Below are 22610 nucleotides of genomic sequence, written 5' to 3'. Positions count from 1 at the left end.
CAGAGCAGTTCAACCAGGGCTATCGTCCACGACCGTCTCTTCGCGCGTGTCTTCCGTATCCTGCAGCTCCGCGATCAACTCTGCCACAACGTCCAGCGCCTCGACCTTGTTCTCGACCTTGTTCCGCTCATAAAGCCACGGACAGTCCAGCGACTCGCACTTGACCGGCTCCGCGGCCGGGATGCTGCAACACGACGAGCAGATCGTCTGCACGTTCCGAAGCTTGTCCTCCGCAACGTGCAAGCGCGAGAGAAGCCCGCTGATCGTCTCCTGTGGGTGCGCGCGGCACGAATCGCAGAGCCCTACAACACCACACCGTCAGCGTCAGCGTACACGGGCGGGCAAGTTCTCCACGTACCCCCAGGTGCGAGCGCTTTGCACACCAAGCACCGCGACGTCAGGAAATGCTGGTCGATCTTGAACGGGTTCGCCGCGGCGGCATTTGCCTGCCTCTTCGCCTTGCGCGGCGACATGAGGACCGCCTCGGGCTGGTCCGTGCGCAGCGCCTTGGGCATCTCGTCGTACCAGCTGCGCACGTCCGCGCCGACGAGGTTGAAGATCCGCTCGAGCGGCGGGATGAGCACGCGCGAGATGTAGTACGCCGCGTCTAGATGCTTCTGGCTGCGGAAGGGGTGGGACGGATGAGCCGGGCGAGGGAACGAGCGCGGGAGGTGCTTACGGGTTGTTGAGAGCTCTTCGGGCGAGACTGCGCGGTCGACGAGTCGGCTGTCAGGGTGCCCCCGGGCGATGACGTATGGGATGCGGTCCCATACTGTGGTTCGTTGTTCGGGTCCTCGAGCATACGCCGAGCGGCCACGGTGACGCCTGGAGGCGGCGGGACCTTGTCGCTAAGTAAGAGGGTATGTCATTGGATTGACGGCCAGAGGCAGTGCGCTTGAGACGCACCTGTACGTGCCCATCCTGACCTCCTTGGCAAAGATGAAGTCTTGGATGGAGACCTTGTTCTCGAGGATCTTTGCCCATGTCCGACAGCAATACTCCTTGACCTTGCTCAGGTCTTGAGTGCGGAACAGGATCCTGCACACGGGTCAGCTAGAAATGAGTTCCGAAGGCTCCGGACGTACTTCAGACAGGTCTCCGTCATCTTCTGTTGCGCCGGTATCCCGTCCCTTCGAACAGTCTCTATGCCCTTGGCGTCGAAGCCAGGCTCCGTCTCGTCAGGGCTCTCGAATTTGAAGCCGACGTAACGCTTCTTCGCCATCAGGACACACGGCAGATAGACCTTCTCGAACTTGAGCTTCACCGGTGCGGGGTTCATCGCGGTGATCGTCTCCGCCATGTCGTACCCGATCCGGAACGCCTGGTCCTTGGTCTTGCCCGGAAGGTAAACAAACACCGAGTCCGTGTCGCCGTACACGACCCGGGCGCCCCATTTCTTCGTTGAATTGATGACCCGGATGGCCTGGGCGGGGGATCTATGAGCGAGGGGCACGCGGCGGAGCGCGACATGAAATTCACCTTCTCGAGTGTCTCGCGGCCACTCTGGACGATGCTGTCGGCGATCTCGACTGCAGGCATGCGGCCCGAGTACGTCGCGCTCGTATAGCCGTACGTCACGTTCGCGATGTACTTGAGACCGAGCTGCCGGGCGTCCAGCACACGTCGAAGGGCCTTGCTCCGGGTCAGCCTTGTCCTGGCGATCAGGAATGGTGCGGCACACCTTATCGTCCTTGACTCCCTTCATGGCTTGCTTGATCATTACTCTCGTGTCCAATAGCTCCGTCAACATCCTGCCCAGCAGACCCTTCCGCACGTCCTGCTTGACATACATGATCCCGTTAGGGGCAACTATTGGGAGTCCCGTTAGAATGGCTGTTCAACACCACACTCGGCACGTACCGTTGATATGATCTTCCAGGGTAGCCAGTATTCCAGCTGGCTGCCGCAGGTCCGTAACGCCAAACTTGTACTGTCCTTTAAAGTCCGTAACACGACCTAAACAAGTGGAATAACAATAGTTGTACGCGATCATGATGGAGGGATACAGTGATTGGAAGTCTAACACTACAAGTGGGCTGGTATAAAATGCGGATAGAGGTTCCATGATAAGGGGCATACATTCGGCAGCATTTTGCTTGCCGACCTGCGCGGGTTGAGGAATGAACTTCAGATGGAAACATCTACACTCACATCTTGTTTGCTGGGGGACAATAATACAAAGCTCTCCGGTTTGGCGATACGGAACATGAATGATTCGACCTTGAATTGTGAACCACGACTAAGGACGGAAAAGAAATCCACCCCGAACACGCGAGCAAACTCCCTACGACATTGTCAGTGATGAGGAGAGACCGAGGACCAACGATCACGTACGCATTCTTGGTGACAACCTCCGCAGCATCCAGAATCTCCAGGACCATGGACGTGCGAGAGGCAAAATAGTACAGTACATTTGCTGTATGCCGCGGTGTTTTACTGTAGTACCATTCAGCGAGTGTCCCAAAAGAATAGCGAGGTGTCCTTCATTAAGGTTAGCTTCCACTCTGCCGCACTCTGCCGAGGAAGGATAGCACTCACCTCCGCCGCAACACATGGAAGACTATGTTCTCAAATGTATAACTTGTAAGACTCTGCTCTGAGCGCATTATGCGCCACAGGTTGAGGACATGTCGACCGACCACCTTGAATGTCGACGTTGTCCTCATGCCCCATTGATCGGAGCCACCTCCGATATGTCTTCCAGGTGCGCGAGAAATCTGTTCACCGAGGTCATATCCTACCGCATAATTGATGAGAACATGTTTGCGGTGAGCGAGTTATTTACTTACCGTACACGTTTGCGCGTGCACTAAGATACCCCCACGATGCAGCCTGTACTTCCCATCCTGAGAGAATATCGGGATTGACGTCGACGACCATATCGATTAGACGGTTGAGAAGGTCCAGTTCACTGTTGACCATCTCGAACTCAGGTTGCAGATCGCGTAGCCTTCGAGCGTTGACCTGATCGTTCTCCACCACTATCATGCCATGCTGGCACGAGAAGGTTCCGTTCTCTCCTGAGGGGAACTCCGCGGAGTCTTGGTATGAGAAGAACACGACCGCGACTTCATCCAGATCGGGATCAGGTACTCTATCACCTGTAGAAGGTGCTAGAAGCAGTCTCAAAGAACGTTTGTGGAACAGCTCGCGGACGAACACACCAAAAACCTCTAGCGAGAAAATGCTCATGTTCTGCCTTTCGCGTGTGCTTGGCTTTGACGACTTTAATGGCGTGGTCTTGATGCCGTAAGGATTGGCTTGCGTAGGTCCCTCAATCTAGCGCGACATTTCATGGGCTCACGGTCATGGGAAATCATGACAAGCAATGGGACATACCTGAGAAGGTAGCTTAGGACGAGCCTGCTTGAGTGCTTTCAAGTTACGGCCTTGTGGAGACTCTAGCCATCGACGGGTTTCTCTCGCACTAGGGGGTGTGCTCGCGTATTCCCAGCCTGTCACACCCACCGCATCAAGGTTCCTTTTGCCGCCACTTTCACGCTGGACAGTATCAGGGGTGTGGCTGACCCACTCGTCCAGCGTATCCAAACCTAACCCGCCTTTCAAATGGAAGACAAGGCCAGCATATTCTCGCGGCCTTTCCGGCGCGTCACTCGCCCTCGAGTAATGCGGACTCGTGTACATCTTACTGGGAATGCCGTATGAATCGACACTGGACAGTAGTTCCGCAGCTGAGGGCGGTGGGAGTGCATAGCGATAGCCTTTAGCGGCCGAGACCGAGGCCGAGGATGCTGTAGACTTTGACGATGTAGTCGTCATGGCCGATAACTTACCCAGGGATGAAATGCCGGAAGGGAGCGACCCGTTTGACAGACTGAATACTTGATCGGAGTTCGCATCCACCCTCCGTTTCTTTGAAGGCCGAGGAGTCATCTCAGCGGAATTTTCCGAGGTCTGTGTGTGTGTCCTCTTCGCATGGGCGGTCCCGATGTTGTCGTTTGAACGGCTCGTATCTTCGCTGACAACGAACGGGTTCTCGGGATCTACTTCCCGAAAGGCAATAGATATGTCTTTGGGTAGATGATTCAATTGAGTATCCGAGCTGACAAGCGGGTCACGTTCAATCTCGATGTGGGACATAGATCCCACTCACTCGTGCTGATCTGACGCACTGGATTCCTGTCCATGAAGCAGGTGTACTTGCAGGTCGACAGGTCGTATGTCTGCCACTGACTGCGAGACTACGTTTCGCAGCCTGCTTTCTTAGCAACTATTCATGTCCGTGTCGACAGTCACTCACTTGGTAGGCGTAACCGGCAGCACAGAGTTGGCTAGTCTTCCCATCCTCTTGGGAGAAAAGACCTTCGACGTATCAGGCCGATCCAGAGCCCGCAGCGCAATCTTAGTGGGCGTGTCCGGAGGCGAGTGAACTACAGTGGCAGACACGTGCATACTGCATCCATAGTCAATGCATGCATTCTTGACTCAGACGAACAGACCTACTTCTTGCCAGGAGTGCGATCGGCTGAGACGATTGAAGTGGATCGATGCCTCTTAGCGCTGCACTCGGTTGGTAAGTCATGTCTGTCTTCATGTCATGGACTAGAGCGTACCCAATGATCTTCTGCCATACTTGTTCAAACCGATTTCCATGTCTTGACGGTGAACATCTCTGAGGACTAGTCAAGCATCAAATGCAAGCTCTGAGTGTTACCCGGACCGATGAGAGTATTACCTGTTGCTGCCCACCCGTTCATATGCGAGCTGATCTTCAGGGGGTGGTCCATTTTCCGCTGCTTCATCCTCATCTGGCACATCTTCATCATGCTCCGCATACCCGTCACGCAGCTTCTCCCAATCGTTGTCTTCGTCTCGCACCAGATCCGCCATCACTTGACTGGACAGCATCTCTTCGTCCACCTCCACCTCGGTCGTGGGTTCTCGCGGTACTTGGGGCAAGGCTCTACGGTCCATCTGAGACGCGGCATACGGGTTGACTTCGTCGGCTTCTTCGTGCTGCACGTTGACGTGCACGCCCGAGCATGGATCGATTTCGGCCAGTCCAGGCCTCCAGGTTCTCCACTTATCTTCCCACAACGCTTCAATGCTTTCGAACGTCGTCATTACCCATCTCTCCCAGCTCCGTCCGCTGTGCAATACCTTCTCTTTCCCCCGCTCTCGTTCAATACGTTTGCGGATTTCATCCCACCACCTAGCTTCGGCGACCCATGCGGCCCCTCTCCCCCGCGAATTCTCGCTTGGATCCTTAGGGATTTCCGGAGAAGGCGTCAAGCCCCTGGCAATCCGGCGCTGGCGCTCGTCTTCCCAAAGTTCACGCACACTGAGCACAAATGGTTCGGAAGGAAGCGGGGGCCCTGGTATGGATAGGTGATGGTGAATGTTACGAGCAGAGAGGCGATGTCGGTTGAGGATTTGATGCGCGGCGACATCGACTTCCAGCGGCATCCGTGACTGGCGAAAGTGTGGCGAGGCTTTGAATGCGGACTTGCGGTTATGATCATCACGTTCATTGCGGTCATCAAGTTCGTATAGATCGTCGGCGGGATCCTCAGCGCCCCGCTCCCAGACTTCGCCGAGGTCCATCCAGCCACAGCCGTAGAGGCCAAAGTCACACATGAATTGAAGGACGAAGCTTATGTGGCTCTCGTAGACTCGAAAGCGCGTCTTCATTACCGTGCCAGACTGCAGGATAGTGACAGCGCGATTCATGAAGTTAGAGTCGGCGATGTGGACTTTCAAGAAAGGAGAGTAAGAGGCATGAAACCCGTAGAAGTGTACGCCCTTGGCGAGAACGATCGCGCGGACGAACTGCGACTTCGGCGAATGAGGGTTGCGCTTCATGGAGATTGAAATGGCGTGATTGAGCGACTGAGTGAGTTTGGCGATGTAGTGATTCACTGTGGTTTACGGAGTGAACATCGAACCAGAGTATAGTCCCTGGATTGCTCACCACTGTCCGGGTTCATCTTCCCGGGGTATTCCACGAAGCAATACGGGTATGCTTGATGGACATGGACACATGCTTTCTGACCAGTCGATGATTCTCCGTATATCCGGATGATCGGTACACGAGGGAGTGTTGAATTGTCGAGGGGGCCAGGCGCCGCGAGAGTGTGGTCAATGTGGTTGACCCGAACCCGCAGGGTTGGTGATGGGCTGCTCATGCTGTCGCATGATACTGTTGAGCAATACCCACTGTTTTTTGTGGGATAGCACAAGGGGGGAATTGCGCAGAGGAAGTCAAGGCGCCCTCTGGCCTTGATGCCTGTAGGGTGGTGGCGCGCTCAGACATCGCGCTTGGACCCACACTCACGCGACGAAACGAGCACGTGAGTTCTGTCACGGCACGGTGTCACGGCTCCCCTCCGGCAGTGCTCTTTCGGAAACTACAGTAGTCTCACGTAGTGCTTGCTCAGACTGGACATATGCTCATGTACACGGCGCCGTGCCGTCTCCGCGCACCTCCATTTGGTACTTCGGTCGCAGCGAAACCTCTCGTATCATACACACGGACTCCTTGGTTAAGACGCTTCTTCCCCAGCTATCAACGATCTCACAATTTCGCCGTCAAGACTTGCTGCCCAATCCAAGTCTCCCCTGCGGGTAGCCCAACGAAGCCGTGAACGAATCCAGGCTCGACGCAAACATACTTCTCCCTGCCGGCAGATGTTCAGCCTAGCCGCAATCTATAGACACCGCAACTTACCATCCGCCATCCTCCATGTCCCCGATCTTGGACCCCTCTTGCTGGGGATTCCAGACGACGACATCCTTGAAGTTCCTCGTCTTAATTTCAACTTTGCTCGTCGGCGAGGTGACTTCATAAGTGCCTGGTGCGTTCTGATACACGAAATCTGTGAAGGCCTTCACGTCCACGAGATCTCGCTCCTCGATCTTCGTCCGCAATTGCTCGTTCGGCTCCGTCTTATCGTAATACGTCAGGCCCTTCAAAGGCACTACGACAACCTCGCCGGAGTTCGCGCGGATGTAGTTGTGGAAGAGCGCCTGGAACTCGAGCGGAGATGAAGTCGAGAGGCCAGTGTTCTTCACATGGAGATCTGTGGATAATTGATGCTCGGCCAGCGTGACGACATATGCAAGCTGGAACGGCTTCTCATACTTCGCTGTGATGCTGACCTTCGGTTCGAGAACTAGCAGCCTCGTTCAAACCATTGTACACGCGTACGGCGCAACGTGCCAAATGTCACTCACTCAGCTTCACAGAAACGCCAGCTTCATTGTCCATGACAATGCTGTCGAAAGTCCACGTCTCGCTCCTGGCGAACCCGTGCTGTCCCAATCTCGAGTGCTCTGGATGTGTCGGCGCGCCGAAGCATGGAAAGACAACAGGAATGCCGCCTCTGACGGGCTTGCTACCATCAAGGGCGGCCTTACTAGACACGAAGAGTCGCTCTACCGGCTGTGGGTTTCCGGTACTGCCTGACTTCCACGATATCACTGTAGCGCCATAAAGTAGAATCTCGGTCGATGATCCCTGTCCAAAGCATCGCATTGTCAAGCACAGATACAGGGCAGTTACTGTGTGCCTACCTTCGGATGCTGGAGGATAACCTTGTCTGACTGGCGGTCGACGGGCATGGCTTGAGTACGCTGGGAGTGCGAGACTGAGTCTGCCAGTAGTGCTGAAGCTGAAGTACCCACCCTGGCAGCCAACCGGTCCGTCCGTGCCTACGGGCGCCGGTCCGAATGACGACGTCATTGGTCACAGTCGCGTGGTAATGCCTTCCCGATTTGGCATCCTTAGCTCCCCGGGTCTGGCCCAGACCATTTTGCGGTTCCGCACATCCGCACCCTGCCCTAAACCTGGCCATCAACCCTTATAACCCTCGAGCCTGCCGTTTCATTGTCCTTCGTCCTCGCTCGGTCCTTGGCTCGTACCTGGCCCCGATGGAACTGTGCTGAAGACCCGAAGTACGTTCTTAGTTCTTGCTCTTGCTCCATCCTGACTTTTACTAGGTCGTGTCGCAGGGATGACGCTGCACCGTCACTCGCGGAACTCGTTCAGACCGGTGCCTCTCTCGACAACCGTTCACGAGGCCAGGAGATTCTGGCTATCGAGGCGGCTGTGCCCTTCGGGTGCAGCGAGAGTTAGGCTGCCGTTACAGAGGCAGGCTCGCACATGCGCAGGCGTCCACAGTGGCGCGTATTCATCTGAACCAGATGACACAGGACAGACAGGACAGACTCCGAAGTCTGCAACACAGACGAACAGTCGACCTGACGGTTTCGAAGAAAGAGTACGAGGCAGAGTCGCTCTGTTATCGGCTCTTCCCGTGCCTGTAGGTGCGGCGAAACGGAAGTCAGGCCCACAGGCAAATGCATCGTTCTCTGATCATTGGGGGTCCTTGACCTTGGACCAAGATGCCGCTGTAACAGGCGTACCGCTGCATCGCTGAGCAGATCTGACGCGACGGTCCTAACGGATAGCGTGGACGTGACGTGGCCGAACCGGACCTGTATGGGCCTAAACGTACTGCGCTGCACAGACGTGGCTTGCAAAGCGAACACGACCGAATACGACGGAACATGTCGTTGCTCGTGCGGCCAGCGCACGAGCTTTCTGACGGGCACATTCTGAATGGGTAGCACGAGGATGCTTCTCCGCCTCTATCGACGACCCGATGCGCCTCATACGCGTGTCTCAGAGTGTTTGCCTCGAGGATCGCAGCACATCGTTGTTGGCTGCATCACTCCCGATTCAGCGTACGAGGGCGTCTGCCTATCGGCGCTGTCATGCGTCGCCTTGACGTGTGAGGGAGTTTCATGCAGTCTAGCACGATCGAAGGCGAGTTTGGAGAGCCGAACCGCCAGGGATTACGAGTTTCGATACTCGTACCCATCACCGCCAGTGTGTCAACACGGCGTACACTGTGCCTCTTCCAGCTGCGATAGCGGTGAGAGCGCGAAACTGTCGAAGACGACGCGATGCCTCTCCTGACGAGAACCCGTCCGTCCGACCCCGAAGTCCTACGTATGGCGTGCAAATCGTACTCACGAGCCCAGGCCATATGCGCTGCTCCGAAAGACGACCGGCCGTTACGAGGCGAATCTCCGCGCGACAGACGTCCGCGATACCGTCGACCACCGAGTGGTATACCGGCGGTCCAGCCGCTGGTTAGACGTGTAACCTGCCGTTGGGCAGGGGCAGTTGGCCAACAGCGTTTGTTGGGTGAAGACCACCTACAACGCGAAATCTGCCAGTGCGAGCAGATGCACCGAAGGTGCCAGGTCTAGATGACCTAGAACGTACTGCCAGTGCGAGCAGTCAGCACGGAATGTGCTTCCCTCAAGGGAGATCCCTCACGGGAGATGGATGCAGCCTGAAGGCGCTCCTCATGCGAACACGCATGTAGCACAACATGCTACTTGGTAGGTCTCGCCCTGCCTCTGCGTCTTTGACGCTGCCTACGTGGACTAGACAGTCCGGGGCGTACTCCTCCGGGAGCCTTCTTCATCTCGGGTTCTGCAGCAAGACGTGGTGTTTATCTTAGCTGTAGCGGTGCGTATCTCTTTCTCATTCACTCTTTCTACTTATTCGATTCCATAGACATCCCGGCATAATGATGCTTCAAGGAAGTCTTCGGACTTGCGGCTGCGACGTCCTGGCTTCAGCCGTTCGTCGCAGGGCAGACGTTTCGGCGTTCTGCTACCCGCATAATTTTTGGACACCCCTGCCTTCTTCGTGAAGAGCGTACGCAGTATCTGCATGTAGTGTTTGATCTCGAAAATATGAATGTTCGTTTCCCATTCGGGGATTTGGAACTACTTGCGCCAGATGCTGTGAGATCATCAAGAGAAATATCGACGTCCTACACAAATAGCCTGCAGCAGGATGTGTCGCAGCTTGGTCTGCCCAAGTAGACGTAGACAATTTCTTCAACCTTCGTGCCTCAGGATATCCTTGTCTGACTCGCAGCTACGCCGTTCGTAAAGACGCCGTGGTCGATACGTCTCCGCGCCATACTGTTTGAGTAAACATGGGGTTTTCAGCATCTACGTATGACGTGGATGTGACATTAATGCCAGAGGGCAGATGGCCTTCAAGAGCGTGCTGAAATGGTGACATGGGCGCCGCGGCGGGTTGTGGCGCTAGCGCGCGTTGTGGCAGAGTGAATGCACTGGCACGCGATAACAGGCTCGCGCGTCCAAACACGGACATCACAACTTGCTTTCGAGAGTCGACAACTCCAATATTCTGAAACGCTTGTCGGTCCTATTCCGGCCTACCACCTCTCTCATCTACCCGACAGTCCGTAAGTGAAGACTCACAGCAGCGACTGCATAGTGCCTATACTGATCTCGACTGCGTCGTGGCTAGCATTTCAACCATGGATCCGGGGTTCTCAATGGACGACGTGCGTGCTCCTACTCGCATTTCCTCGCTATGTCCCTTGACCGCTGCGTCCTCCTCATAGATTGCTCCGATCGCTATTCTCATGGATGAACTGCGGGCGGAAGACGTTCAACTTCGTCTGAACGCCATTCACCGCATCGCTACCATCGCGCTTGCCCTAGGCCCTGACCGTGCCCGTGAAGAGCTCCTTCCCTTCTTGCAAGAGTCTGTGGACGACGAGGATGAGGTTTTGCTCGCATTGGCGGAGGAGCTTGGGAGGAACTTCGAGCAATTCATCGGCGGGCCAGAGTACGCGCATCTCTTGCTCGGGCCTCTAGAGAATCTCTGTGCAGTTGAGGAGACGCTTGTGCGGGACAAGGTGCGTTCAAGCTCTGAGAACTGCAGGACGGCGTGAGCCAGCTCTTCGGCGTCACAGTGCTGACATAGGGTGCCGTTGTACGTCCTCAGGCCGCAGAGTCGATCACCAAAATATCCGCCGTCATGAGCCAAGCCCAGGTCGAGCAGTTCTATATTCCCCTTCTCAACCGACTCTCACACGGCGAATGGTTTACATCGAGGACGTCGTCATGCGCTCTCTTCCCGTCGGTGTACGACAAAGCCTCCCCTCCAGTCCAGGATGAGTTGCGGAGAAGCTTCGCGACGTTAGGCACGGACGACACGCCGATGGTGCGGCGAGCAGCCGCAAAGTGGCTCGGTGTATGTTTGCACTTTCTTTCAGTCCCGCGCATGGTTGGTCTGACGTCTGTTTGTCGCAAGCCGCTCGTCAAGAAGTTCGCCAAGCCCAATGTACTCGGAGATGGTCTCGCGATCTATCGCAGACTTCAGCTGGACGACCAGGACTCTGTTCGTTTGTTGACCGTGGAAGATCTCATTGCCATCGCCCAATCGTTCTCACCCGCAGAGGTCAAAGAGCACTTGCTGAAGCAGATCAGGCAGACAGTAGGGGATAAGAGCTGGCGCGTACGGTATATGTCGGCGACCCACTTCAACGAGGTCGGTGGGTTTTGCACGCATACATGCGATCATAGTCTGACCTAGAGTAGCTTGCGGAGGCAGTAGGGCAGGAGCTCGTCCGAGAAGAGTTGATCGGACACTATGTACAGCTGCTCAAGGACAACGAGGCCGAAGTTCGCACTGCTGCGGCAGGTCAGATTCCAGGTGGGCGTCGTGATACACAGCGATACACATGTGAAGACAGGATGCTGATGATCACGTAGGGTTCTCTAAACTACTCGAGAAGGAAGTCATCTTGAACCGGGTTGTCCCGTGCGTTCGGGACCTCTGTCAAGACACTTCTCAGCACGTCCGTGCCGCCTTGGCTAACCAGATCAGCGGCCTCGCTCCGTTGCTCGGAAAAGACTCCACCATCGAACACCTCTTGCCCCTATTCCTGCATCTCCTGAAGGACGAATTCCCCGAGGTTCGGCTGAACATCATCAGCAAACTCGACCAGGTCAACGCTGGTGCGTCAGGAGGCTACCTCGTTTGTGGGGATTGTTACTGAATATCATCAGTGATTGGCATCGAACTCTTGTCGGAGAGCTTGCTTCCGGCTATCGTCGAGCTGGCTGAAGATAAGTCATGGCGCGTGCGGCAAGCCATCATCGAGTACATCCCTCTGCTCGCGAACCAGCTGGGCAAGTCGTTCTTTGACGAACAGCTAGGCAACCTCTGCATGTCATGGCTCGGTGACAACGTGTACAGCATCCGGGAGTCGGCGATTGTCAACCTCAAGAAGCTTACTGAGGTATTCGGCGTTGACTGGGCGAAGGTTCAGATTGTACCGAAGGTAGTCGGCATGGGACAACATCCGAACTACCTGTACAGAATGACAACTGTTCAAGCGATCACCGTAAGCGATCCTTTCTTCCCATTTTTGCGTCGGTGACCGAGGCTTGCATCGTTGTCAGGTCATCGCGCCGTCCTTAACGCTCGACATTGTCCGTGCCGAGATTCTGGACAACCTGCTGCACCTCGCGAACGACCCGATACCCAACATCCGCTTCAATGTCGCGAAGGCCCTGGAGGTCCTTGCGACTACATTTGGAGACACCGCGGACGGCCGCCAGGTGGTTCAGCAGAAGGTGTTGCCTGTGCTGGAGGCGCTTAAGAACGACTCGGACGCAGATGTGCGCTTCTTTGCGCTCCGTGCCTTGCAGAAAGCGCACGAGGTCGGCGGTAAGTCTCCCGCTCATCAGTCGTTTCATTGATGCCTCGTCACTAATATGATATATGGTCTCTCAGCCTGAGGACGCAGGCTCGTTCGCTGGTGTGGACCGTCCTGCGTTAGACGTCGTACAATTAAGTTGGGATGGTCGGAACATGAAGAATCAGAATGTATTGTACAGCTTCCTTGTTTCGATGTCAATATTGCAGCTGCTCACTTGTCAAGTTCGTCCTGGCCCGCGGAGGTTCTGAAGTGTTTCAGGGCGTAAATTCGCGGCGAGGGCGACGGCTTCGAGCGACCTCCTGTGGGAGGTTGGTGGCTGCAAGTCGGCTTCTGAGTGATGTGGTTGGGTAATAGTGTTGACGCCGGCCGTCGGGAGGACCAGGGGAGGACTAGGCCCTCCGGTGCCGGTGCCCGCGTCCTCGTTGCCGAACGAGCGGTATCGCTATCGCTATAGCGATATTCTGCCTGTCCTGGTGTCTGCCGGGCTCTGCAAGCACGAAATCATGGCAGCCATAGACGGTTTGTGCAGGACTCATCTCCATGGGGAAGACAGCCTGAGCATCGCCTCGGACGAGCATGCGCACCATGTCCACGCTCGAGAATGTGCGGCGGCGTGATGGAAAGGCCTAGCGAGGCGACGTTGACGGATGATCGAATCATGAGGGGCCTGAGCCAAGCGCTGGTAAGCGGCCTTCGGCGCATGTACGGCGAATGCTCATCAGAGCGCGTATATAAGAACGCCCCGCCCCTTGTTGCGCCTCTTCCAGAGTCTGCTCTTTTCTTCCCTCTCTCTTCGCCTGTCTCTCGTTCCCTAGAGTATAGCCCACGATCGTTCGCAATGGCACGTTTCACCAGCCTCCTCCTCCTGGCCGCCGCCGCTCTCCCCTTCGCATTTGCCAATTCTAGCCAGTGCGCGGAGTCCGAGTTCTTGTGAGTCGCCACGTATTTTCAGCACGGCATGTTGCGCTGACACTTGTGGGTAAGCTACGACGCCAAGAACTGCTGTTTACCTCACGGCGGTGTCCCGAACCCTCCCACCCCGCCTCAGGGTGAGAAACAGTGCCCCACCAACAACTGGTACTGGCATCCGGGCAAGGAATGCTGCGTTCCGACGACTCCCCCGAAGACCACCGCCCCGCCCCAGTGCGGTGGTAGTTGGGAGTGGAATGAGGGCTCGTCCTCCTGTTGCGAGGGTGGTGGTGGATCTACCACTACCACCTCCACGCCCGCCCCGTCGGCAAACCCGCAGTGGGCGCGCTCGAACCCCGCGCATCACAAGCGTGTCGCTGCGAAGGCCCGTCGCTCGGTCATCAACTGCCCGGACGCCATGCAGGCCTGCCCCATCTCCGGCCTGACTGGTCCCACCGGCGACTTCGAGTGTATCGATGCCAAGGCTGAGCTCGAGTCTTGCGGTGGCTGCGTCTCGACCGGCGAGGGCCAGGATTGTACCGCCATCGAGGGTGTCTGGAACGTTGGCTGCGAGCAGGGCCGCTGTGCTGGTGCGTTCCCAGTGTTGTCGGCATTTGATCCTTGCTCATTAATTGCTTCACAGTCTACACATGCGCTCAAGGCTACAAACAATCTGCGGACGGCGCGTCGTGCCTCAAGCTCTAAACAGATCGCTCGGATCATACGAGTCCGACCGAGACTTACGCGGAGAGATCTCCATTAACTGCTCACCTGGAATATTGGGTATTACGCGACGTTACTTAAAGCCCCCATAACTTCACACATTCATTCCCCATCACTATCCTTGGTCCCACTAGATACCCTCGTCGGCCGACATGACTGCTTAGGACGCGTTCCGCTCCGACGTGGCACACGGATACTCACGTACACTCGTACCAGTACTGCTTGCGCCTGTTCTCATCCCCCGTGTTGTGGTTGTCGGTGCTTATTCTATTTTGCTTCAGAGGGTTAATGTTGCTCGTGTGCGTGCGGGGGCAGTGTTCGGCATATGCAACGCTGGTGAGATCAATGCCTGACCCACATGAGGCTGTTCGTGCTCGGCACCGTCTGTTCGGATGGGCGCCTTTTGGCGATCGGGATGGTCACGTGTGCGCGACGCGTCGGCGACGGGGACCAATGAGGAGCCGGGGAACGTCTAAGTTGCAGACGCGTCAAACAAGGTTCTGTCGCGCCCCGCCCTCCAGTATAAGTAACGGCCACCAATTCGAACATGCCCCCGTCGCCTCTTGTCCCGAACGGTCGCCGTCTCGCCCTTCCCCCTCCCTACCCTAGGCCCTCTTTAGTCTCAGCCGCGCCAGTCGCGCGCCTTCGTCTTCAAAACCCGTCAAGGTCGCTACGTCTGGACGTTCGTCATGCCTTCCGTCAACCGTCTCCTCCGCCTCGCCCTGCAGGCGCCTGTCTCGCCGCTCTGGCCGGCGTCACGATCCGCGCCCCCTCTGCTGTCGCGTCTCCGTTGCCTATGCCTCTCTGGAAGTCTCACTCCTCGGATCTAGTTCAACGGTGGAACCTCACGGCTCGCGTCTACGATGACCTCTCCTACGTCGGCAATGATACTCGATCTGGAGTCGCGAAGCATGTTATCGCTGACTACGACGCTATGCCTTCCACTGCGTCTCCCGCGAAGCGCCAAGGCGATATGAACATCATGGACAATATCGGACTGATGAACGGCTACTCGACTCAGATTACCCAGAATGCACAGACGCTTAGTGAGCTTGGATCACATCATTGTTCATGTCGGGAAATCTGACTTGGCACCGTAGACAGCCTAGCAGGTCTGGCTCCGGCTCAGCGGAGTGCCGACTTCAACCAGGAATACACGTCTGCATTCTCTGAGTTCACGAGAACTTCCTGGGCTTCCAGACCGTTCTCGGAGAGCTCGCTGCGGACAAGGGACTCGCGAACTACAACAAGAACAGTGAAATGGAGACGATGCTCAAGAACATAGTCAACGCATCCAAGTACGTCATGAACGACACGTACGAAATGGTCAACAATATCCCAGGCCTGGGTCCCATTCTTGGCCCGAGTGAGTAGCGATGTATGTGGTGTGCAATGAATCTCATCTGAGTTATCCCAGTCGTCTACCAGGTCAAGTGCATCGTCGACGAGGTTCTTGACGCCACTGAGAACTTGACGGATGCGCTTATCAACGATCTGGAAAACATCCTCCCTGCCCTCAGGGCCCTCGACGGTCAAGCAGCGCAAACGGCGTGTGCGGCCGGAATCGAGATCGCGGATATCTGTATACCGCTCTGATGAGGCGGCTCGACGAACGACTTCTATAACGACTCTTGATATCCTCACATTACTACGGATAATCCAGGCTGGGTCCTCGTGTGTATTGTCCTAATGTCTCGCATCGTTGTGTATCATCATCATCTTTGCCATCGTGTTGCATGCATCGCTACCAATCTATCTCACATGAACAAGAATGGTTCCTTGGACATACGACGCTGTGTGCAGTGTGTCGGGCCAACAATATTGCAGAACGTAGCTGAGCAGCAATGCCTCGGGTCCATATTCGTATAATATTGATTGATCCAGCACTCTGCGCGAACACGGAGCTGAACGTCTACGTAGGCTGGCTTGTCTATTCTTCGGCTACCCATTGGTCAGCCAGTGGTCCGATCCGTGGTATTTGGAAGCGTACAAGCCCGTTCCGGGCAGCATCGATGTACGCCCGCCAACTGGGAAAGAGCCGTCAGCTCGTGCTGGCAATAAGGAGGGAGTATGCTTACATCATGTAAAGGCAAGACACTACGAGCAGAAGTGTAAGGAACGTACACAGTATAGAGGGCAATTGAAGCAACGCGGCGATTATCCGCAGCAAGAGTAGAGGTCCCGTGAGCAAGGCCGACTGGTATGCTATAAGACAAACCTTCCGCATGAGCCTGCGAGGAGACGGTCCCATGCAGTGCACTTACCGTGGAATCGCACGTAGTCATTGTGCGTCTCGAGTATGAGCACAAGTAGTGCTACAGTGTCCCATCCTCATGAGCGTTGCCCAGACATGATGCACAGTGCGCACCTGATATAGGTCCGAGCAGATAGGAGAACGCCGCAAGCATATCGACTCTCATGCCGAATCGTGTCTCCCATATGCTGCTCGCCGCTTCCGCCTCTACGTCCTCTCCGCCTGCTTGAGATGTGTTGAATGATGGCACACCGCCGGACTGGTACGACATGGATTGTTGGCAGAGATGCTGGGAAGCCATGGCCGAGACGCTTGTCTAGACGAGGATGCATAGGACGGGTCGTCCGGAGGCGGTTGCTGCGACTCCCGTGAGCACCTCGCAGAAAGGGCACCAGTCCGAGACTCACATAGGGGGCAAAGGAAGTAGCAAAGTTAGTGCGGCTCATAGCAGTATGCAGCAAGTCGACGAGCAGAGTATCAGATAGAGAGCAGAATAAATACGGCCGCAGTGGACCTATGCGTACTGAGCACTGCGGGGTAAATAGGCGCGACACTGACGACTGGACCGATACGTGAGCGATTAGGCGCCGACGAGCGGTCGCAGCCACAGCGAATGTTTGATGCTGTTTGGCTCCATCCTTAGACAGAGCGCACAGACGTCCTCATCGGGCCAGTCGACGACCAAGGTAACGGGATTCAAAAGGCGGGGATACTAATCATGGTGAGTACGTTGTCTATCATGATGCTGGACGTGTGCTGGGATGTTCGACGGGCTGGATCGGCCCAAACGCGGCGAGGAGAGGGTGGATGGAAGTTTTGTGGATTGGATGCACACGTCCGGCCAGGGGAGAGCTCGTCCGACTGACCGTTTTGCTCCCCTCTCGACAGGCCGACGCAGCAGCACCCATCACCATCCGAACGCGCAAGTTCATCACCAACCGGCTGCTCGCCCGCCGCCAGTTCGTCGTGGATGTCCTCCACCCATCGCGCGCGAATGTCCCCAAGAATGAGCTCGCGGAGCAGCTCGCGAAGATGTACAAGGCCGACAAGTCGCGCGTCGTTCCTTTCGGCTTCAGGACAGCTTTCGGTGGAGGGCGCAGCACGGGCTTTGCCCTGATCTACGACGACGAGGCGTCGCAAATGAAGTTCGAGCCCAAGTACCGATTGATTCGGGTATGCCAATTGATCCCTACTCTCTGCGCTCGCAACTCAATGTTCTCTCGCAGTCTGGTCTCACGACGGCACCACCGAAGACCAACCGTAAGCTGCGGAAGGAGCGGAAGAACCGTGCGAAGAAGGTGAGGGAGATCCCACATCGTTGTCCGACTTACAACTGATCTCGCTCCTCCACAGCTCCGCGGCACGAAAAAGGCGAAGGCAGCGGAGCCTCCCAAGAAGGGCAAGTAGGGGCTGTGCGCACTGTACCTTATTCATGCTTTCATCATCGTTGCATCGCGCTGTCGGCCACTTTCCGCAAAACTCCCCGTGACTGTATCCTATCGCGTATGCCCGCCATCTCCTTTCTCATGAATACTATGCGCATGCGGATCTCATGGTGTATATGAAGTGGGCTTTACCATGACTGAGGACCATGGATCGCGTAGAACGCGGACCCTCTCTGAGATTTTATACTAGGCAAGTGCGATGCCGAACTCATGTATGTCTCAATCCCCAGGAGAAAACGGCACAGATTACAATGAGGGGTATCATATGTGGACATAGAATATGGCTACGACTGGACAGCACAGAACCAACAGCAAAATGGGGATGCCACCTCAGAAACCCAGCTTCTTGTGAATGATGTCGGGATCCTCTTGGTATTCCTCCGCTGATACCCACATCTGTGATTGCCACTGTTAAGAGGGTTGACGTAGAGAAGAACTGGAACTAGATTACCTTCTTGAAAGTGTTGAGACCCGCCAGGATAGAACCACCGATCCAAGTAGAGTACTTGCGTTCCGGAGGTGCGTAAATCTTGATCTTGACATCTTTCAGGGCGAGTTTCTTCACCTCGTTCAGTAGACGGTCGCCGAAACCTGCTCCAACGTTCAATATATCGAGCCTGACGACTTATCTGTTAATACGCACCGCGACATAGGGTGCTGCCACCGCTGAGGACGATGTTTGAAAACAGCGACTTGCGAAGGTCGAGATCCACTCTGTTGATTGCATCGACTACCACTTGGTGCACGCCCGCATACTCCTGCCCGATGAGCTCAGGGTTGAATAGGATTTCTGGCGCACGGAAGCGCTCTGGACCCAGCTAAAGGAAGTCCGTACATCAGGACATGCCCGCTTGATACGGGACGAAGAGCGCACTTGAACTGTGTTCCCGTCAGGTAACCGGAATTCTTCGTTTCGGCCGAGAGAGTCCTTCTCCTCTTTGGCGGGATTCAACGCAACGTAGCAGCATTTCTCCTTGATGGTTCGAACGACCTCACGTTCTGCGGTAGTGTGTAGATGGTGTCCCGACTTCCTCAAGAGCAATTGCAGGTGGTCTGTCACATCTCTGCGCCGACGGTTCGTAGCTGGTAAGTACGTGTAAGGCTTGACACATACCTTCCTGCAACATCTACTCTTCGAATGGCATGTGGCATTGAGAAGCCCTCAAACACAGGTACGGCATGTGTAACACCATCGCCCGAGTCTAGTACGATACCTGTTGTCCGGCCTGAGGAATACCTGGGCCGCAAGAGCTTGGATCAGTTGCACGCGGTCGCAATGCCCGATGCTTACAATGAGAGTACAGCTTGTACAGAGATAAGAGAGCAGGAACGTTGAATGTGTCGAAGAAGATTTGCGCCGCGACGTCTCGATTATGCCGAGGGTTCAGTGGTGCCTCCGTCAGTAGTACGGGATGCTACAGACCGGGGATCAACGAGTGAGCGGGCACACATCAAAGGACTGACACACCTCCTCGCTCAGTGTTCCAAGCTCTTCAGCGTAAACCCAACTCCATATCCGCTCCATGTCATCCCAATCCGTGACAATTCCATGTTCCATGGGGTATTTTATCTTGAGCAACCCGCGGAACTCCTGCGCCTTCCTACCAATGAATACGTCCCCCTCCAGGGCACCAGCCATGACACGTATGTGCTTTGGCCGACCGACACTGTCGAAGAAGCCGCAGAACGCGCAGTGAGCAGTCCATGCATATCGGTCGGGGGATGGCCCTAACCGTGAAGACGCACAAAGACGGGAAGAAACATTTCGGATGATCTTGGCCTGCGAATCCTGCCTTTATTGTGCCAGACCCTAAGACAAGCGCAATGGACCGTGTTAGCACTCGATTCTGCAAATATACGCTGCCGCTGGAATACTAACATTGTCAATTACGACCGGTTGGTTGGTGAGAACGTCCTCGAATTCAGCCGACATGGTTCTATAGTGTCGGCAGTCTATGCGCCCTGAAAGAGGATCGTTGTAAAGCAAAAGAGTGTGGCTGAAGGAAGAGCGGAGTACGCCCAGATGGAGGCTTGAGGCAGGATGGGAGGACGCGTCGTGGAAGCGTGACCGGCGCGTCGCGCCTCATCCTGCTACGTCCACCATGCGGGCGTCCTGCCGGCTGTACATCCTCCTATTCCTCTGCTACTCTGCTGTAAGCTCTACTTTCATTCTCAGCAATGAATGACACAGTTGCGTTACAACGTAGCTCGTAGGTCTCTGTGAACGCCATTCTAGGACACAAGTGGGAGGCTACGGACTTCTGCAAATGTGCGTCCGTGTACTGCTGTGCGATTGACGACCGCGACTGAACGCAAGGCGTTAGGCATCTGCTTCCAGAATTACACTATCCTGCATATGCAGATACCAGATAATCCGAAGCAGCCGTGTCTATCATGTACAAAGCAATGGTGTCTCAATCAGAACCTGCCTATATGTGCCAATGCGAAGCTTGGTGTCGCGAACCCTGACACGGCAACAGGGAAGGAGGGCGACGTTGAAGCCAGATGCTTCCGTGAGTGCAGCGTCTCCTTGCTGGTATACATATCACTGAGACCTATTCTTCACCTGCAGAGAGGGATTCACCTCGAGATCAGTTGGTCGTAACCATCTTCCTCCTGACAGTCTTCGGACTCCTTCTGGGTGCCGGCATCAAAGCTAGGATGATCAAGGCGGGATGGACACGAGTCTGGCATGGAGTGCGGGTAGGAGATGGTGGGAGGTAAGTGTTACTTGACATGCTTATATTTGCTTCTGCTTACCCGTTGTCTGTACGAAGGCCTGGGTCCCGCAAAGACAGCCTGAGGATATCAGGTTAGATCTGAGTAACCGGGTGCGCGAACTTTGGAGTCGCAACCGCCAGGACGTTGGTCGCCAGGAATACACCAGCGTATCCGATAGCCCAACCTACTGATCCTGTCTACTCATTTTCTGGTGATATTGGTAGATTCCATGTGGCTTGTCGACATTCATGCCTGTATATTTATACTGTAATCTTAGTATGCGCGACTCGGTGCATAGGGACTGTTCTAACGCCGACTTCGAACCGTGCCTTCCACTTACTGTTCTCCACGAAGTGGCTTCTTGGACCACAGCTCCCGCCCCTGCCATTCATCTCATCTCGAGAAGATGCGCGCACAGTAGTCTGCGCGCGGAGCTATGCAGAAACAGTAGCTGTGCTGATGCATAGCCAAGATCACGTTCGGCGCCAAGTGCTCTACTGGTACTCGGGCCTGGGAGAGTCAGACTCCTAAGCTTGGATAGCTCAGCACCCCGCTGGCGGGACATTGACATTCTCGATACTGTATTCTTGCACGCGACTATAATCTTACGACTTACGACATGGGTTCCCTCTGTTCGAAGTCTGCCGGTGCTCTTGGCGGACGCACACTTGCAGACGAGCCCGTGCAGCAGGGGCAAGCTAGCAGGTCTGCTCCCCCGCGAGGACCAGATCCCCGCGCGGCAGCGGCGGAAGCAGCAGAGAGACGGCAGAAAGCAGTGCGTAGAATATCCACTTCAAAATGGAGTGCAGGTATCTAATCTATGCTTCATAACACGAAGGAACAATCGAGAGGGACGCAGGCTTCCAATCCCAAACGCGGCGAATTGGCAGCGAAAGTGGAAGCGAACAAGAAAGCCCCCAGAGTACCAGAGGCGAGGCAAGAAGAGGGCCTTGTGGTGAGCAACCTGAATCCTTCATCCGACTTGCGAATGTCAAGAACTGATTGGGGTGCTGTCCATGATAGTGGGACTAGATGTCGGGGTCGCTCTTAATTCATCTTCTTTCTGCTCGATCTGTTACCTATCCTGCTTCACCAGCACCCACGTTCTCTGCTGTCGGTGCCATCTTCTCATGGTCCCTGTATATGATATTCACCAACATACACGCGACACCGACATGCCCGACAGCATGCACCACGGTGGCTCATGGAAGTATCCTACCCGTCTGCGTCAGAGTGTCCAGTTGCACCATCACTCAGTCTCAATATGATCCGCAGGAAACTGCATTCCGGTGGCTACAAACCATGCCGCGCCCGTCCACTGCCGACCACCGCAGGAGGAATGGTTCCACCTACGCGCATTTCAAGTTAAACTTCGTGAAGGGGCCAATAAACGCATGTCTCGATTCGTCAGATTTGGCATACAGGCTGCCTCGAGGATCTTCTGCTACCGATAACAGGGTCCTCGTATTGTCCGCGGGCAGCGCGTGTGCGGCCTGCTAGCTGATGCAAGGGGTAGACTAACGGCATCGACTTACCAAGGCTAGGGATACTCCATACCAAATTCTCACCGCCCTCATCCGTCTTCTGCGAGCTGCTGTCACATGTAGGTTCGGATGGTGCACACTAAGCTGTCGCTGTGTTGCTTCTGCACTGGCGGCGATGCAGCCCAGAGCTTCCAGTCAAGTAAGTAGTTGGCTTCTGAGGGCAACCACACCTTTGGTGCATTGGAATTGCGGCCTGTACGGTACACGCGATAAACATTCCCGCAGCCGCTAGCTCAACATTGATCTTTTACGAGCTCTTTGTGTCTTACCTTTTCTGTTTCATAGAGCACCGGCATTGATATTGTGTGAGGAATATATTCTGAAGCACTCAAGTACACTCAGGTCAAGCTCACATGACTTGATGCGGTATGGTGCGGGCAGACATGGGCGTCTAATATAACGCGACGTTTCGGTGGCATCCACCACCGACCATGCTCACTGGCGGGTCCCAGGTCACTAGTCTATAACTCCGTCTGGAATTGTCGTC

General features: G+C 55.4%; 9 protein-coding genes across 9 annotated transcripts; 5 read left to right on the top strand and 4 right to left on the bottom strand.

Annotated features, from left to right (window-relative positions):
* Nucleotides 1-9: 9 nt before the first annotated feature.
* On the bottom strand, nt 10-6146 carry B0H18DRAFT_1081794 (uncharacterized protein; the record flags this gene model as incomplete). Its single annotated transcript, XM_048031443.1, has 18 exons — nt 10-302; nt 359-621; nt 661-772; nt 805-848; nt 907-1038; nt 1086-1423; nt 1480-1632; nt 1682-1809; nt 1861-2104; nt 2152-2284; nt 2335-2481; nt 2539-2737; nt 2790-3113; nt 3165-3279; nt 3340-4031; nt 4528-4640; nt 4697-5879; nt 5933-6146. The coding sequence occupies 18 exons, from the start codon at nt 6144-6146 to the stop codon at nt 10-12; spliced, it is 4827 nt and encodes a 1608-aa protein (XP_047900774.1).
* A 231-nt stretch (nt 6147-6377) lies between these two features.
* On the bottom strand, nt 6378-7666 carry B0H18DRAFT_971769 (galactose mutarotase-like protein). The gene is made up of 4 exons (XM_048043831.1): nt 7534-7666; nt 7195-7477; nt 6689-7133; nt 6378-6638 (listed from the first exon to the last, which is right to left on the bottom strand). Exons 1-4 carry the CDS (start codon nt 7579-7581, stop codon nt 6536-6538), a joined length of 879 nt encoding a protein of 292 aa, XP_047900773.1. The 5' UTR covers nt 7582-7666; the 3' UTR covers nt 6378-6535.
* A 2489-nt stretch (nt 7667-10155) lies between these two features.
* On the top strand, nt 10156-12752 carry B0H18DRAFT_971762 (ARM repeat-containing protein). The gene is made up of 10 exons (XM_048043830.1): nt 10156-10256; nt 10322-10358; nt 10419-10715; nt 10805-11053; nt 11114-11350; nt 11401-11515; nt 11575-11820; nt 11872-12209; nt 12268-12535; nt 12602-12752. The coding sequence occupies exons 2-10, from the start codon at nt 10332-10334 to the stop codon at nt 12604-12606; spliced, it is 1782 nt and encodes a 593-aa protein (XP_047900772.1). The 5' UTR covers nt 10156-10256; nt 10322-10331; the 3' UTR covers nt 12607-12752.
* Nucleotides 12753-12787: 35 nt separating this feature from the next.
* B0H18DRAFT_971758 (uncharacterized protein) lies at nt 12788-14516 on the top strand. Its single transcript, XM_048043829.1, has 3 exons — nt 12788-13457; nt 13512-14026; nt 14080-14516. The coding sequence occupies exons 1-3, from the start codon at nt 13129-13131 to the stop codon at nt 14139-14141; spliced, it is 906 nt and encodes a 301-aa protein (XP_047900771.1). The 5' UTR covers nt 12788-13128; the 3' UTR covers nt 14142-14516.
* A 439-nt stretch (nt 14517-14955) lies between these two features.
* B0H18DRAFT_1113486 (uncharacterized protein) lies at nt 14956-15755 on the top strand (the record flags this gene model as incomplete). Its single annotated transcript, XM_048032952.1, has 4 exons — nt 14956-15205; nt 15260-15271; nt 15334-15525; nt 15577-15755. 4 exons carry the CDS (start codon nt 14956-14958, stop codon nt 15753-15755), a joined length of 633 nt encoding a protein of 210 aa, XP_047900770.1.
* A 214-nt stretch (nt 15756-15969) lies between these two features.
* Nucleotides 15970-17016, bottom strand: B0H18DRAFT_205130 (uncharacterized protein). The gene is made up of 5 exons (XM_048037110.1): nt 16821-17016; nt 16528-16770; nt 16424-16474; nt 16238-16364; nt 15970-16186 (listed from the first exon to the last, which is right to left on the bottom strand). Exons 2-5 carry the CDS (start codon nt 16712-16714, stop codon nt 16090-16092), a joined length of 462 nt encoding a protein of 153 aa, XP_047900769.1. The 5' UTR covers nt 16715-16770; nt 16821-17016; the 3' UTR covers nt 15970-16089.
* Nucleotides 17017-17220: 204 nt separating this feature from the next.
* Nucleotides 17221-17820, top strand: B0H18DRAFT_867090 (ribosomal protein L23/L15e core domain-containing protein; the record flags this gene model as incomplete). Its single annotated transcript, XM_048039834.1, has 3 exons — nt 17221-17586; nt 17640-17711; nt 17767-17820. 3 exons carry the CDS (start codon nt 17221-17223, stop codon nt 17818-17820), a joined length of 492 nt encoding a protein of 163 aa, XP_047900768.1.
* A 413-nt stretch (nt 17821-18233) lies between these two features.
* On the bottom strand, nt 18234-19905 carry B0H18DRAFT_971735 (actin-like protein). The gene is made up of 8 exons (XM_048043828.1): nt 19734-19905; nt 19605-19668; nt 19327-19525; nt 19170-19273; nt 18973-19095; nt 18733-18922; nt 18502-18676; nt 18234-18449 (listed from the first exon to the last, which is right to left on the bottom strand). Exons 1-8 carry the CDS (start codon nt 19789-19791, stop codon nt 18301-18303), a joined length of 1062 nt encoding a protein of 353 aa, XP_047900767.1. The 5' UTR covers nt 19792-19905; the 3' UTR covers nt 18234-18300.
* Nucleotides 19703-20719, top strand: B0H18DRAFT_205120 (uncharacterized protein). The gene is made up of 5 exons (XM_048037109.1): nt 19703-20011; nt 20073-20127; nt 20183-20371; nt 20431-20578; nt 20636-20719. The coding sequence occupies exons 1-5, from the start codon at nt 19961-19963 to the stop codon at nt 20673-20675; spliced, it is 483 nt and encodes a 160-aa protein (XP_047900766.1). The 5' UTR covers nt 19703-19960; the 3' UTR covers nt 20676-20719.
* Nucleotides 20720-22610: the final 1891 nt, after the last annotated feature.

Source organism: Fomitopsis serialis, assembly GCF_022376445.1.
Source record: "Fomitopsis serialis strain Sig1Antser10 chromosome Unknown B0H18scaffold_2, whole genome shotgun sequence".
Lineage (NCBI taxonomy): Eukaryota > Fungi > Basidiomycota > Agaricomycetes > Polyporales > Fomitopsidaceae > Fomitopsis > Fomitopsis serialis.
Note: the sequence above shows the minus strand (reverse complement) of the source record. Positions and strands in the feature narration are given on the sequence as shown.